Genomic DNA, 17,500 nt, shown 5'->3' with positions numbered 1-17,500 from the left:
GTATCATATGGGGCTTCGCAAGCAGTACAGACCTGACATGATGATACTACAGGTACCACACCAAGCAGTACAGACCTGACATGATGATACTACAGGTACCACACCAAGCAGTACAGACCTGCCATGATGATACTACAGGTACCACACCAAGCAGTACAGACCTGACATGATGATACTACAGGTACCACACCAAGCAGTACAGACCTGACATGATGATACTACAGGTACCACACCAAGCAGTACAGACCTGACATGATGATACTACAGGTACCACACCAAGCAGTACAGACCTGACATGATGATACTACAGGTACCACACCAAGCAGTACAGACCTGACATGATGATACTACAGGTACCACACCAAGCAGTACAGACCTGACATGATGATACTACAGGTACCACACCAAGCAGTACAGACCTGACATGATGATACTACAGGTACCACACCAAGCAGTACAGACCTGACATGATGATACTACAGGTAACACACCAAGCAGTATAGACCTGACATGATGATACTACAGGTACCACACCAAGCAGTACAGACCTGACATGATGATACTACAGGTACCACACCAAGCAGTACAGACCTGACATGATGATACTACAGGTACCACACCAAGCAGTACAGACCTGACATGATGATACTACAGGTACCACACCAAGCAGTACAGACCTGACATGATGATACTACAGGTACCACACCAAGCAGTACAGACCTGACATGATGATACTACAGGTACCACACCAAGCAGTACAGACCTGACATGATGATACTACAGGTACCACACCAAGCAGTACAGACCTGACATGATGATACTACAGGTACCACACCAAGCAGTACAGACCTGACATGATAATACTACAGGTACCACACCAAGCAGTACAGACCTGCCATGATGATACTACAGGTACCACACCAAGCAGTACAGACCTGACATGATGATACTACAGGTACCACACCAAGCAGTACAGACCTGACATGATGATACTACAGGTACCACACCAAGCAGTACAGACCTGACATGATGATACTACAGGTACCACACCAAGCAGTACAGACCTGACATGATAATACTACAGGTACCACACCAAGCAGTACAGACCTGACATGATGATACTACAGGTACCACACCAAGCAGTACAGACCTGACATGATGATACTACAGGTACCACACCAAGCAGTACAGACCTGACATGATGATACTACAGGTACCACACCAAGCAGTACAGACCTGACATGATGATACTACAGGTACCACACCAAGAAGTACAGACCTGACATGATGATACTACAGGTACCACACCAAGCAGTACAGACCTGACATGATGATACTACAGGTACCACACCAAGCAGTACAGACCTGACATGATGATACTACAGGTACCACACCAAGCAGTACAGACCTGACATGATGATACTACAGGTACCACACCAAGCAGTACAGACCTGACATGATGATACTACAGGTACCACACCAAGCAGTACAGACCTGACATGATGATACTACAGGTACCACACCAAGCAGTACAGACCTGACATGGTGATACTACAGGTACCACACCAAGCAGTACAGACCTGACATGATGATACTACAGGTACCACACCAAGCAGTACAGACCTGACATGATGATACTACAGGTACCACACCAAGCAGTACAGACCTGACATGATGATACTACAGGTACCACACCAAGCAGGACAGACCTGACATGATGATACTACAGGTACCACACCAAGCAGTACAGACCTGACATGATAATACTACAGGTACCACACCAAGCAGTACAGACCTGACATGATGATACTACAGGTACCACACCAAGCAGTACAGACCTGACATGATAATACTACAGGTACCACACCAAGCAGTACAGACCTGACATGATGATACTACAGGTACCACACCAAGCAGTACAGACCTGACATGATGATACTACAGGTACCACACCAAGCAGTACAGACCTGACATGATGATACTACAGGTACCACACCAAGCAGTACAGACCTGACATGATGATACTACAGGTACCACACCAAGCAGTACAGACCTGACATGATGATACTACAGGTACCACACCAAGCAGTACAGACCTGACATGATGATACTACAGGTACCACACCAAGCAGTATAGACCTGACATGATGATACTACAGGTACCACACCAAGCAGTACAGACCTGACATGATGATACTACAGGTACCACACCAAGCAGTACAGACCTGACATGATGATACTACAGGTACCACACCAAGCAGTACAGACCTGACATGATGATACTACAGGTACCACACCAAGCAGTACAGACCTGACATGATGATACTACAGGTACCGCACCAAGCAGTACAGACCTGACATGATGATACTACAGGTACCACACCAAGCAGTACAGACCTGACATGATGATACTACAGGTACCACACCAAGCAGTACAGACCTGACATGATAATACTACAGGTACCACACCAAGCAGTACAGACCTGACATGATGATACTACAGGTACCACACCAAGCAGTACAGACCTGACATGATGATACTACAGGTACCACACCAAGCACTACAGACCTGACATGATGATACTACAGGTACCACACCAAGCAGTACAGACCTGACATGATGATACTACAGGTACCACACCAAGCAGTACAGACCTGACATGATGATACTACAGGTACCACACCAAGCAGTACAGACCTGACATGATGATACTACAGGTACCACACCAAGCAGTACAGACCTGACATGATGATACTACAGGTACCACACCAAGCAGTACAGACCTGACATGATGATACTACAGGTACCACACCAAGCAGTACAGACCTGACATGATGATACTACAGGTACCACACCAAGCAGTACAGACCTGACATGATGATACTACAGGTACCACACCAAGCAGTACAGACCTGACATGATGATACTACAGGTACCACACCAAGCAGTACAGACCTGACATGATGATACTACACACCAAGCAGTACAGACCTGACATGATGATACTACAGGCACCAGCCTCCCTGTGCAACACCTTGTAGAGCCCCGACGAATTGAGTCTGTTATTCTGAGGGCAAAAGCGGATGCAACTCAACATGGGGAAGCTGTTCTTTAAGTTTTGTTCACTCAGTGTATGTCCGTCTCCCCCCACCAGATTCAGATGTACCAGCTGTCTCGTCTCCTCCATGACTACCACAGAGACCTGTACGTCCATCTGGAACAGCATGAGATAGGACCGTCTCTCTACGCTGCTCCCTGGTTCCTCACGGCCTTCGCCTCGCACTTCCCTCTGGGCTTCGTAGCCAGGGTGTTTGGTAAGTTACCTCTGGGCTTCGTAGCCAGGGTGGTTGGTTAGTTACCTCTAGGCTTCGTAGCCAGGGTGTTTGGTAAGTTACCTCTGGGCTTCGTAGCCTAGGGTGTTTGGTAAGTTACCTCTGGGCTTCGTAGCCTAGGGTGTTTGGTAAGTTACCTCTGGGCTTCGTAGCCAGGGTGTTTGGTAAGTTACCTCTGGGCTTCGTAGCCAGGGTGTTTGGTTAGTTACCTGTGGGCTTCGTAGCTAGGGTGTTTGGTTAGTTACCTCTGGGCTTCGTAGCCAGGGTGTTGGTAAGTTACCTCTGGGCTTCGTAGCCAGGGTGTTTGGTTAGTTACCTCTGGGCTTCGTAGCCAGGGTGTTTGGTAAGTTACTTCTGGGCTTCGTAGCCAGGGTGTTTGGTTAGTTACCTCTAGGCTTCATAGCCAGGGTGTTTGGTAAGTTCGCTCTGGGCTTAGTAGCCAGGGTGTTTGGTAAGTTATCTCTGGGCTTCGTAGCCAGGGTGTTTGGTTAGTTACCTCTATGCTTCATAGCCAGGGTGTTTGGTTAGTTACCTCTATGCTTCGTAGCCAGGGTGTTTGGTTAGTTACCTCTATGCTTCGTAGCTAGGGTGTTTGGTTAGTTACCTCTGGGCTTCGTAGCCAGGGTGTTTGGTTAGTTACTTCTGGGCTTCGTAGCCAGGGTGTTTGGTTAGTTACCTCTAGGCTTCGTAGCCAGGGTGTTTGGTTAGTTACCCCTGGGCTTCGTAGCCAGGGTGTTTGGTAAGTTACCCCTCGGCTTCGTAGCCAGGGTGTTTGGTAAGTTACCTCTGGGCTTCGTAGCCAGGGTGTTTGGTTAGTTACCTGTATGCTTCGTAGCCAGGGTGTTTGGTTAGTTACCTCTAGGCTTCGTAGCCAGGGTGGTTGGTTAGTTACCTCTGGGCTTCGTAGCCAGGGTGGTTGGTTAGTTACCTCTGGGCTTCGTAGCCAGGGTGTTTGTTAAGTTACATCTAGGCTTTGTAGCCAGGGTGTTTGGTTAGTTACCTCTGGGCTTCGTAGCCAGGGTGTTTGGTAAGTTACCTCTGGGCTTTGTAGCCAGGGTGTTTGGTAAGTTACCTCTGGGCTTCGTAGCCAGGGTTGTTGGTTAGTTACCTCTAGGCTTCGTAGCCAGGGTGGTTGGTTAGTTCCCCGTATGCTTCGTAGCCAGGGTGGTTGGTTAGTTACCTCTGGGCTTCGTAGCCAGGGTGGTTGGTTAGTTACCTCTAGGCTTCGTAGCCAGGGTGGTTGGTTAGTTACCTCTATGCTTCGTAGCCAGGGTGTTTGGTTAGTTACCTCTATGCTTCGTAGCTAGGGTGTTTGGTTAGTTACCTCTGGGCTTCGTAGCCATGGTGTTTGGTTAGTTACCTCTATGCTTCGTAGCCAGGGTGTTTGGTTAGTTACCTCTATGCTTCGTAGCCAGGGTGTTTGGTTAGTTACCTCTATGCTTCGTAGCCAGGGTGTTTGGTTAGTTACCTCTATGCTTCGTAGCTAGGGTGTTTGGTTAGTTACCTCTGGGCTTCGTAGCCAGGGTGTTTGGTTAGTTACCTCTATGCTTCGTAGCTAGGGTGTTTGGTTAGTTACCTGTGGGCTTCGTAGCCAGGGTGTTTGGTTTGGTTTGGAATGGAAAGGGGTAGAGGTGGAGTTGTATGAGGAGGAGGTGTTTGAGGAGGAGGTGTGTATTCTATGTAATGTTGAGTGTCTTTAGTAGGAATGGAAAGGGGTAGAGGAGAAGGTGGAGGTGTATGAGGAGAAGGTGGAGGTGTATGAGGAGAAGGTGGAGGTGTATGAGGAGGAGGTGTATGAGGAGGAGGTGTGTGAGGTGGGGGTGTGTGAGGTGGATGTGTGTGAGGTGGATGTGTGTGAGGTGGAGGTGTGTGAGGTGGAGGTGTGTGAGATGGAGGTGTGTGAGATGGAGGTGTGTGAGGAGGAGGTGTGTGAGGAGGTGGAGGTGTGTGAGGAGGTGGAAGTGTGTGAGGAGGGGGTGTGTGAGGAGGGGGTGTGTGAGGAGGAGGTGTGTGAGGAGGTGGAGGTGTGTATGAGGAGGAGATGTATGAGGAGGAGGTGTGTGAGGAGGAGGTGTGTGAGGAGGGGGTGTGAGGAGGAGGTGTGTGAGGAGTTGGAGGTGTGTGAGGAGGTGTGTGAGGAGGTGTATGAGGAGGTGTATAAGGAGGAGGAGGAGGTGTGTGAGAAGGAGGTGTGTGAGGAGGAGGTGTATGAGGAGGAGGTGGAAGTGGAGGAGGAGGTGTGTGAGGAGGAGGTGTGTGAGGAGGAGGTGTGTGAGGAGGAGGTGTGTGAGGAGGAGGTGTATGAGGAGGAGGTGGAGGTGTGTGAGGAGGTGTGTGAGGAGGTGTATGAGGAGGTGTATAAGGAGGAGGAGGAGGTGTGTGAGAAGGAGGTGTGTGAGGAGGAGGTGTATGAGGAGGAGGTGGAAGTGGAGGAGGAGGTGTGTGAGGAGGAGGTGTGTGAGGAGGAGGTGTGTGAGGAGGAGGTGTATGAGGAGGAGGTGGAGGTGTGTGAGGAGGAGGTGTTTGAGGTGGAGGTGGAGGAGGTGATGTATGAGGAGGAGGTGCTGGTGTATGAGGTGGAGGTGTATGAGGAGGAGGTGGTGTGTGAGGAGGGAGGTATGTGAGGAGGAGGTGTATGAGGAGGAGGTGTATGAGTAGGAGGTGTGTGAGGAGGAGGTGTGTGAGGAGGTGTGTGAGGAGGAGGTATGTGAGGTGGAGGTGTATGAGGAGGAGGTGTGTGAGGAGGAGGTGTGTGAGGAGGAGGTGTATGAGGAGGAGGTGTGTATTCAGTCTGCTGGCCTGGGGTCAGATTTCACAGTCTGCTGGCCTGGGGTCAGATTTCACAGTCTTCAGTCTGCTGGCCTGGGGTCAGATTTCACAGTCTGCTGGCCTGGGGTCAGATTTCACAGTCTTCAGTATGCTGGCCTGGGGTCAGATTTCACAGTCTGCTGGCCTGGGGTCAGATTTCACAGTCTTCAGTCTGCTGGCCTGGGGTCAGATTTCACAGTCTTCAGTCTGCTGGCCTGGGGTCAGATTTCACAGTCTGCTGGCCTGAGGTCAGATTTCACAGTCTTCAGTCTGCTGGCCTGAGGTCAGATTTCAGTCTTCAGTCTGCTGGCCTGGGGTCAGATTTCAGTCTTCAGTCTGCTGGCCTGGGTTCAGATTTTACAGTCTTCAGTCTGCTGGCCTGGGGTCAGATTTCAGTCTTCAGTCTGCTGGCCTGGGTTCAGATTTCACAGTCTTCAGTCCTCCCTCCGTCACACCTGCTGTTGTGTTGTCCTCCCTCCGTCACACCTGCTGTTGTGTTGTCCTCCCTCCGTCACACCTGCTGTTGTGTTGTCCTCCCTCCGTCACACCTGCTGTTGTGTTGTCCTCCCTCCGTCACACCTGCTGTTGTGTTGTCCTCCCTCCGTCACACCTGCTGTTATGTTGTCCTCCCTCCGTCACACCTGCTGTTATGTTGTCCTCCCTCCGTCACACCTGCGCTGTCACCTGCGTGCTTCTCTGTCTGTCTGCCTGTTTGTCTGCCTGTCTGTCTGCCTGTCTGTCTGTCTGTAAGTCAACACTGAGACTTACTATCATGTCATGTAGTTGCTTCTCCTCCTGAATTTGCCCTCTCTGTCTCTCTCTCGCTGTCTCCTTCTCTCTCTCTGTCTCTCTCTCTCTCTCTCTCTGTCTCTCTGTCTCTCTGTCTCTGTGTCTCTCTCTCTCTCTCTCCCTCTCTCTCTCTCTCTGTCTGTCTCTCTCTGTCTCTCTCTCTCTCTCGCTGTCTCCTCTCTCTCTGTCTCTCTCTCTGTCTCTCTCTCTCTCTGTCTCTCTCTCTCTCTGTCTCTCTCTCTCTGTCTCTCTCTCTCCTCCAGACATGTTGTTTCTCCAGGGTTCGGAGGTGATCTTCAAGGTGTCGCTAAGTCTTCTGGGTAGTCACAAGCCCTTGATCCTACAGCACGACAGTCTGGAGTCTATAGTGGACTTCATCAAGACTACATTACCTAACCTGGGACTGGTCCAGATGGAGAAGACCATCAACCAGGTAGACTGGTGGGGTGGGGTCTATAGTAGACTACATTACCTAACCTGGGACTGGTGGGGGGGGGTCTATAGTAGACTACATTACCTAACCTGGGACTGGGGGGGGGGGTGGGGGTCTATAGTAGACTACATTACCTAACCTGGGACTGGGGGGGGGGGGTCTATAGTAGACTGCATTACCTAACCTGGGACTGGTGGGGGTCTATAGTAGACTACATTACCTAACCTGGGACTTGTGGGGGGGTCTATAGTAGACTACATTACCTAACCTGGGACTGGTGGGGGGGTCTATAGTAGACTGCATTACCTAACCTGGGACTGGTTGGGGGGTCTATAGTAGACTACATTACCTAACCTGGGACTGGTGGGGGTCTATAGTAGACTACATTACATAACCTGGGACTAGTCCAGATGGAGAAGACCATCAACCAGGTAGACTGGTGGGTGGGGGGGGGTATATAGTAGACTACATTACCTAACCTGGGACTGGTGGGGGTCTATAGTAGACTACATTACCTAACCTGGGACTGGGGGGGGGTCTATAGTAGACTGCATTACCTAACCTGGGACTGGTGGGGGGGTCTATAGTAGACTACATTACCTAACCTGGGACTGGTGGGGGTGGGGGTCTATAGTAGACTACATTACCTAACCTGGGACTGGTGGGGGGTGGGGGTCTATAGTAGACTACATTACCTAACCTGGGACTGGTGGGGGGGGGGTCTATAATAGACTACATTACCTAACCTGGGACTGGTGGGGGGGGGGGGTCTATAGTAGACTACATTACCTAACCTGGGACTGGTGGGGGGTGGGGGTCTGTAGTAGAATACATTACCTAACCTGGGACTGGTGTTGTAGTCTATAGTAGACTACATTACCTAACCTGGGACTGGTGGGGGGGGGGGGTCTATAATAGACTACATTACCTAACCTGGGACTGGTGGGGGGGGTCTATAGTAGACTACATTACCTAACCTGGGACTGGTGGGGGGTGGGGGTCTGTAGTAGAATACATTACCTAACCTGGGACTGGTGTTGTAGTCTATAGTAGACTACATTACCTAACCTGGGACTGGTGGGGGGGTCTATAGTAGACTACATTACCTAACCTGGGACAGGTGGGGGTCTATAGTAGACTACATTACCTAACCTGGGACTGGGGGGGGGGGGGGTCTATAGTAGACTGCATTACCTATCCTGGGTTTGGGGGGGTCTATAGTAGACTACATTACCTAACCTGGGACTGGTGGGGGGGGGTCTATAGTAGACTACATTACCTAACCTGGGACTGGGGGGGGGTCTATAGTAGACTACATTACCTAACCTGGGACTGGTGGGGGTGTCTATAGTAGACTACATTACCTAACCTGGGACTGGTGGGGGGGTCTATAGTAGACTACATTACCTAACCTGGGACTGTTGGGGGGGGGGGGGGGGGGTCTATAGTAGACTACATTACCTAACCTGGGACTGGTGGGGGTCTATAGTAGACTACATTACCTTACCTGGGCCTGGTGGTGGGGGTCTATAGTAGACTGCATTACCTAACCTGGGACTGGTGGGGGGGGTCTATAGTAGACTACATTATCTAACCAGGGACTGGTGGGGGGTGGGGTCTATAGTAGACTACATTACCTAACCTGGGACTGGTGGGGGGGGGGGGTCTATAGTAGACTACATTACCTAACCTGGGACTGGTGGGGGTCTATAGTAGACTACATTACCTTACCTGGGCCTGGTGGTGGGGGGGGGGGGTCTATAGTAGACTACATTATCTAACCAGGGACTGGTGGGGGGTGGGGTCTATAGTAGACTACATTACCTAACCTGGGACTGGTGGGGGGGGGGGTCTATAGTAGACTACATTACCTAACCTGGGACTGGTGGGGGGGGGGGGGGGGTCTATAGTAGACTACATTACCTAACCTGGGACTGGTGGGGGTCTATAGTAGACTACATTACCTAACCTGGGACTTGTGGGGGGGTCTATAGTAGACTACATTACCTAACCTGGGACTGGTGGGGGGGTCTATAGTAGACTGCATTACCTAACCTGGGACTGGTTGGGGGGTCTATAGTAGACTACATTACCTAACCTGGGACTGGTGGGGGTCTATAGTAGACTACATTACCTAACCTGGGACAGGTGGGGGTCTATAGTAGACTACATTACCTAATCTGGGACTGAGAGGAGAGACAGTGGAGGACACATCGAGACAGAGAGGACAGACAGTGGAGGACACATCGAGACAGAGAGGACAGACAGTGGAGGACAGACAGTGGAGGACACATCGAGACAGAGAGGACAGACAGTGGAGGACAGACAGTGGAGAACAGACAGTGGAGGACAGACAGTGAGGACAGACAGTGGAGGACAGACAGTGGAGAACACATCGAGACAGAGAGGACAGACAGTGGAGAACACATCAAGACAGAGAGGACACGGGGTGATTTCCAGGTAGTCTGGAGGCAGACAGTGGAGGACAGACAGAGAGGACAGACAGTGGAGGACACATCGAGACAGAGAGGACAGACAGTGGAGGACAGACAGTGGAGGACAGACAGTGGAGGACACATCGAGACAGTGGAGGACAGACAGTGGAGGACAGACAGTGGAGAACACATCGAGACAGAGAGGACAGACAGTGGGAGAACACATCGAGACACAGAGAGGACAGACAGTGGAGGACAGACAGTGGAGGACAGACAGTGGAGAACACATCGAGACAGAGAGGACACGGGGTGATTTCCAGGTAGTCTTGAGGCAGACAGTGGAGGACAGACAGTGGAGGACACATCGAGACACAGAGAGGACAGACAGTGGAGGACAGACAGTGGAGGACAGACAGTGAAGGACAGACAGTGGAGGACAGACAGTGGAGGACAGACAGTGGAGAACACATCGAGACAGAGAGGACAGACAGTGGAGGACACATCGAGACAGAGAGGACACGGGGTGATTTCCAGGTAGTCTGGAGGCAGACAGTGGAGGACAGACAGTGGAGGACACATCGAGACAGAGAGGACAGACAGTGGAGGACACATCGAGGCAGAGAGGACACGGGGTGATTTCCAGGTAGTCTGGAGGCTGACAGTGGAGGACAGACAGAGAGGACAGACAGTGGAGGACACATCGAGACAGAGAGGACAGACAGTGGAGAACACATTGAGACAAAGAGGACAGACAGTGGAGGACACATCGAGACAGAGAGGACAGACAGTGGAGGACAGACAGTGGAGGACAGACAGTGGAGGACAGACAGTGGAGGACAGACAGTGGAGAACACATCGAGACAGAGAGGACAGACAGTGGAGGACAGACAGTGGAGGACAGACAGTGGAGGACAGACAGTGGAGGACAGACAGTGGAGAACACATCGAGACAGAGAGGACAGACAGTGGAGGACAGACAGTGGAGGACAGACAGTGGAGGACAGACAGTGGAGGACAGACAGAGAGGACAGACAGTGGAGAACACATCGAGACAGAGAGGACACGGGGTGATTTCCAGGTAGTCTGTTGGCAGACAGTGGAGGACAGACAGAGAGGACAGACAGTGGAGGACACATCGAGACAGAGAGGACAGACAGTGGAGGACACATCGAGACAGAGAGGACACGGGGTGATTTCCAGGTAGTCTGGAGGCAGGGGAGTGGTGCTCTCAAAACACTACTTCCTGGAAACAGAGAACTTTACCCTTGTACCAAATTACACACACACACACACACACACACACACACAACACACACACACACACACACACACACACACACACACACACACACACACACACACACACACACATATATATATATACACACACACACACATACACACACACACATATATACACACACACACACATATACACACACACAGACACACACACACACATATACACACACACACACATATATACACACACACATAGACACTCACATATATACACACACACATAGACACACTCTCTCTTCTCACACACACACACACACACACACACACACACACACACACACACACACACATATATACACACACACATAGACACTCACATATATACACACACACATAGACACACTCTCTCTTCTCTCACACACACACACACACACACACACACACACACACACACACACATACATACACACACTCTCTCTTCTCTCACACGCACACACAAAGAAACATGCTCACACACTGACTCACACACTCACACCGAGAGAGATACACGCACTCTAATAGGTTCAGCCAGTCTGTTTCAGGAGGCCTGAGGACACTACCGATAATTCAACAACTTAGTTAATAAAGGCTGGAACGGAATCCATGGAATGGAGCCATCTACATCACCCCTGGGGTTTCCATGTTGATGCCGTTCCGTCCTCTCCGTTCCAGACATTATTATGAGCTGTCCTCCCATCCCATCTGACCTCTTCAGGGCCCCCCCCCCCCCCCCCAGAGTACCAGTCTTCAGGGCCCCCCCCCCCCCCCCCCCCCCCCCCTAGAGCCAGACTGAATGACCTCTTCAGGGCCCCTCCCCCTGAGAGCCAGACTGAATGACCTGTGTGTGTGTGTGTGTGTGTGCGCGTAGGTGTGTGAGATGGACCTGTCCAATCAGCTGCAGGCGTACGAGGTGGAATACCACGTCTTACAGGACGAGCTGTGTGACACGCCCGCTCACCTCAACCAATCGCAGCGCACCGCCCAGCTGGAACGCACCAATCAGAGCCTCCGACAGCAAAACCTCGACCTGCTGGGAGGAACTGCAGGTAAACACACACTAAACACACACACACTAAACACACACACACACGCACACACTAAACACACATGTTTTGTGTCTCTCCAGGTGTCCCAGAGGCTCGGTGTGTGCCGCTGGAAGGCCAGGTGGAGGGGCTGGCCCAATCGGAGGCTCTGCTGAGAACGGGTGTTCGACCTGGAGGAGGAGAGGAACGGACTGCGGAGCGCCGTCACACACCTGCACACACTCCTCACCGCGCTGGGAATACACACACACACAACGCACGGGGACTTCAACCTGGACCCTCACACACACTCCACTGCCGACACAGATGGCCCGAGAGATGGCCCGAGAGATGGACAGAGAGATGGCCCAGAGATGGACAGAGAGATGGACAGAGAGATGGACAGAGAGATGGCCCGAGAGATGGCCCGAGAGATGGCCCTCTAGAGATGGCCAGAGAGATGGCCCGAGAGATGGCCAAAGAGATGGCCCGAGAGATGGACAGAGAGATGGACAGGGTGTGGACGTCCCCACGCAGAGAGGAGCCCAGACTGGGACAAGGGACAGCGATGTCCTCCCCTCTCCTCCCTCATCCACTGGCTCTACCAGAACACTGAATCCTCTCCCAGAGGACTGTTCTCCTGTACTAAACTGGAGAAATGGGGTTAGGGGGAGGGGGGGGGTTCTCTGTCCTCTCTGGGCCGAATACTCCACACAACAGTCCTATACACACAGTTACTATTGCAGTCAGATGTGTGCGTCTCTCTGCCTGTGTGTCTCTCTGCCTGTGTGTCTCTCTGCCTGTCTGTCTGTCTCTCTGCCTGTCTGTCTGTCTCTCTGCCTGTCTGTCTGTCTCTCTGCCTGTCTGTCTGTCTCTCTGCCTGTGTGTCTCTCTGCCTGTGTGTCTCTCTGCCTGCGTGTCTCTCTGCCTGTCTGTCTGTCTCTCTGCCTGTCTGTCTGTCTCTCTGCCTGTCTGTCTGTCTCTCTGCCTGTCTGTCTGTCTCTCTGCCTGTGTGTCTCTCTGCCTGTGTGTCTCTCTGCCTGCGTGTTGCTGCGTGTCTCTCTGCCTGTGTCTCTCTGCCTGCGTGTCTCTCTGCCTGCGTGTCTCTGCCTGTCTTTCTGTCTCTCTGCCTGTCTGTCTGTCTGTCTCTCTGCCTGCGTGTCTCTCTGCCTGCGTGTCTCTCTGCCTGTGTGTCTCTCTGCCTGTGTGTCTCTCTGCCTGCGTGTCTCTCTGCCTGTGTGTCTCTCTGCCTGCGTGTCTCTCTGCCTGCGTGTCTCTCCTGCCTGTGTGTCTCTCTGCCTGTGTGTCTCTCTGCCTGCTTGTCTCTCTGCCTGTGTGTCTCTCTGCCTGCGTGTCTCTCTGCCTGTATGTCTCTCTGCCTGTGTCAGTGTGTGTTGAGATGTGTTTATTGCACAGTCTTTGCCACAGGAAACATCTTGTACACTATATATATATATATATATACTATATATGCAAAACCAAAATAAATGGCTTCCGAGTGGCGCAGCGGTCTGTCACTTTTATAGTCCCTGGTTCGAATCCCGGCTGTATCATGTCCGGTCACGATTGGCCCAGCGTCCGGGGTCGGCGATTGGGAGTCCCATAGAGCTCAACGATTGGCCCAGGTCCGGGGTCGGCGATTGGGAGTCCCGTAGAGCTCAACGATTGGCCCAGCGTCCGGGGTCGGTGATTGGGAGTCCTGTAGAGCTCAACGATTGGCCCAGCGTCCGGGGTCGGTGATTGGGAGTCCCGTAGAGCTCAACGATTGGCCCAGGTCCGGGGTCGGTGATTGGGAGTCCCGTAGAGCTCAACGATTGGCCCAGCGTCCGGGGTCGGTGATTGGGAGTCCCGTAGACCTCAACGATTGGTCCGGGGTCGGCGATTGGGAGTCCCGTAGAGCTCAACGATTGGTCCGGGGTCGGTGATTGGGAGTCCCGTAGAGCTCAACGATTGGCCCAGCGTCCGGGGTCGGCCGTCATTTGTAAATGAGAATTTGTTCTTCACCGACCAGCCTGAAGTTAAATAAAGATTTAAAATAAATAAACAGATTCACAACAAACCAAAATACTGTCACATCTGCTGTAATGACGAGGACAGTCCAGACAAAGCCCTGGACTCCAGCCCCCATGATGCCCTGCGCCACACTGACGGGAGAGAGAGGGACCCTTCCCCCTAATGGTTGAGGGGTAGGTCATACTGACGGGAGAGAGAGAGACCCTTCCCCCTAATGGTTGAGGGTTAGGTCATACTATCTGAGAGGGGAGAGAGGGACCCTTCCCCCTAATGGTTGAGGGTTAGGTCATACTATCTGAGAGGAGAGAGAGAGACCCTTCCCCCTAATGGTTGAGGGTTAGGTCATACTATCTGAGAGGAGAGAGAGAGACCCTTCCCCCTAATGGTTGAGGGGTAGGTCATACTGACGGGAGAGAGAGAGACCCTTCCCCCTAATGGTTGAGGGGTAGGTCATACTATCTGAGAGGAGAGAGAGAGACCCTTCCCCCTAATGGTTGAGGGTTAGGTCATACTATCTGAGAGGGGAGAGAGAGAGACCCTTCCCCCTAATGGTTGAGGGTTAGGTCATACTATCTGAGGAGAGAGAGAGACCCTTCCCCCTAATGGTTGAGGGTTAGGTCATACTATCTGAGGGGAGAGAGAGAGACCCTTCCCCCTAATGGTTGAGGGTTAGGTCATACTATCTGAGAGGAGAGAGAGAGACCCTTCCCCCTAATGGTTGAGGGTTAGGTCATACTATCTGAGGGGAGAGAGAGAGACCCTTCCCCCTAATGGTTGAGGGTTAGGTCATACTATCTGAGGGGGGAGAGAGAGACCCTTCCCCCTAATGGTTGAGGGGTAGGTCATACTATCTGAGGAGAGAGAGAGACCCTTCCCCCTAATGGTTGAGGGGTAGGTCATACTATCTGAGGGGAGAGAGAGAGACCCTTCCCCCTAATGGTTGAGGGTTAGGTCATACTATCTGAGGGGGGAGAGAGAGACCCTTCCCCCTAATGGTTGAGGGTTAGGTCATACTATCTGAGAGGGGAGAGAGAGAGACCCTTCCCCCTAATGGCCATGACTCCTGACTGTCCTTTCCGATTAGCAACACAATCTCCTGGTTGACACTGTAAAGCTGTTGCCATGACTCCTGACTGTCCTTTCCGATTAGCAACACAATCTCCTGGTCGACACTGTAAAGCTGTTGCCATGACTCCTGACTGTCCTTTCCGATTAGCAACACAATCTCCTGGTCGACACTGTAATGCTGTTGCCATGACTCCTGACTGTCCTTTCCACGTGATTTTTATATTTTAATTGATTGTTGTTGTCATTACTCTTGTTGTTGTTGTTGTTGTCATTACGCTGTTGTTGTTGTTGTTATTACTCTGTTGTTGTTGTTGTCATTATTCTGTTGTTATTTCTCAATACTTTGAACAACAATACATTTCATATCCTTTGACTAAATTCACCAGATCAGATGTATTCTTTGAGGGGTGATTGGGTGGGTGGGTGGGTGGGTGGGTGAGTGATTGAGTGATTGGGTGGGTGGGTGGGTGTTTGAGTGGGTGGGTGGGTGACTGAGTGGGTGATTGATTGAGTGGGTGATTGATTGAGTGGGTGATTGATTGAGTGGGTGATTGGGTGAGTGAGTGGGTGGGTGATTGAGTGAGTGATTGAGTGGGTGGTTGGGTGACTGAGTGGGTGATTGAGTGGGTGGGTGAGTGATTGAGTGAGTGGGTGGGTGAGTGATTAAGTGAGTGGATGATTGAGTGAGTGGGTGGGTGGGTGATTGGGTGAGTGAGTGGGTGGGTGATTGGTTGAGTGGGTGATTGATTGAGTGGGTGATTGGGTGAGTGGGTAGGTGATTGAGTGGGTGGTTGAGTGGGTAGGTGATTGAGTGGGTGGTTGAGTGGGTAGGTGATTGAGTGGGTGATTGGTTGAGTGGGTAGGTGATTGAGTGGGTGATTGGTTGAGTGGGTAGGTGATTGAGTGGGTAGGTGATTGAGTGGGTGGTTGAGTGGGTGATTGGTTGAGTAGGTAGGTGATTGAGTGGGTAGGTGATTGAGTGGGTGGTTGAGTGGGTAGGTGATTGAGTGGGTGATTGGTTGAGTGGGTAGGTGATTGAGTGGGTGGGTGATTGAGTGGGTGGGTGATTGAGTGGGTGGTTGAGTGGGTAGGTGATTGAGTGGGTGGGTAGGTGATTGAGTGGGTGATTGGTTGAGTGGGTAGGTGATTGAGTGGGTGATTGAGTGGGTAGGTGATTGAGTGGGTGATTGGTTGAGTGGGTAGGTGATTGAGTGGGTGGTTGAGTGGGTGATTGGTTGAGTGGGTAGGTGATTGAGTGGGTGGTTGAGTGGGTAGGTGATTGAGTGGGTGATTGGTTGAGTGGGTGGGTGATTGAGTGAGTGGGTGATTGGTTGAGTGGGTAGGTGATTGAGTGGGTGGTTGAGTGGGTAGGTGATTGAGTGGGTGATTGGTTGAGTGGGTAGGTGATTGAGTGGGTGGTTGAGTGGGTAGGTGATTGAGTGGGTGAACGGTTGAGTGGGTAGGTGATTGAGTGGGTGATTGGTTGAGTGGGTAGGTGATTGAGTGGGTAGGTGATTGAGTGGGTGATTGGTTGAGTGGGTAGGTGATTGAGTGGGTGATTGAGTGGGTGATTGGTTGAGTGGGTAGGTGATTGAGTGGGTGATTGAGTGGGTAGGTGATTGAGTGGGTGATTGAGTGGGTGATTGGTTGAGTGGGTAGGTGATTGAGTGGGTGGTTGAGTGGGTGATTGGTTGAGTGGGTAGGTGATTGAGTGGGTAGGTGATTGAGTGGGTGGGTGATTGAGTGGGTGGTTGGTTGAGTGGGTGGTTGAGTGGGTAGGTGATTGAGTGGGTGGTTGGTTGAGTGGGTGGTTGAGTGGGTGGGTGATTGAGTGGGTGGTTGAGTGGGTAGGTGATTGAGTGGGTGGGTGATTGAGTGGGTGATTGAGTGGGTGATTGGTTGAGTGGGTAGGTGGTTGAGTGGGTGGGTGATTGAGTGGGTGATTGAGTGGGTGATTGGTTGAGTGGGTAGGTGGTTGAGTGGGTGATTGGTTGAGTGGGTAGGTGGTTGAGTGGGTGATTGGTTGAGTGGGTAGGTGGTTGAGTGGGTGATTGAGTGGGTAGGTGGTTGAGTGGGTGGTTGGTTGAGTGGGTAGGTGATTGAGTGATTGAGTGGGTAGGTGGTTGAGTGGGTGATTGGTTGAGTGGGTAGGTGATTGAGTGATTGAGTGGGTAGGTGGTTGAGTGGGTGATTGGTTGAGTGGGTAGGTGGTTGAGTGGGTGATTGGTTGAGTGGGTAGGTGGTTGAGTGGGTGATTGGTTGAGTGGGTAGGTGATTGAGTGATTGAGTGGGTAGGTGGTTGAGTGGGTGATTGGTTG

General features: G+C 51.7%; 1 protein-coding gene across 1 annotated transcript in view; it reads left to right on the top strand.

Moving 5' to 3' along the window:
- The window catches only part of LOC118936694 (TBC1 domain family member 1), a 142,983-nt gene extending 129,394 nt beyond the window's left edge, over positions 1-13,589 (top strand). The window contains 6 exon segments of the mRNA XM_090209854.1: positions 1-52; positions 3,156-3,315; positions 7,194-7,363; positions 11,948-12,125; positions 12,206-12,275; positions 12,277-13,589. The exon segment at positions 1-52 is cut by the window's left edge and continues 92 nt beyond it. Of these exon segments, the coding sequence (XP_090065980.1) occupies positions 1-52; positions 3,156-3,315; positions 7,194-7,363; positions 11,948-12,125; positions 12,206-12,275; positions 12,277-12,547 (901 nt within the window). The 3' untranslated portion in view covers positions 12,548-13,589.
- The last annotated feature ends 3,911 nt before the right edge of the window (positions 13,590-17,500 follow it).

This window comes from Oncorhynchus mykiss, chromosome 19 (genome assembly GCF_057628025.1).
Source record: "Oncorhynchus mykiss isolate SJ-2025 chromosome 19, ASM5762802v1, whole genome shotgun sequence".
NCBI lineage: Eukaryota > Metazoa > Chordata > Actinopteri > Salmoniformes > Salmonidae > Oncorhynchus > Oncorhynchus mykiss.
Note: the sequence above shows the minus strand (reverse complement) of the source record. Positions and strands in the feature narration are given on the sequence as shown.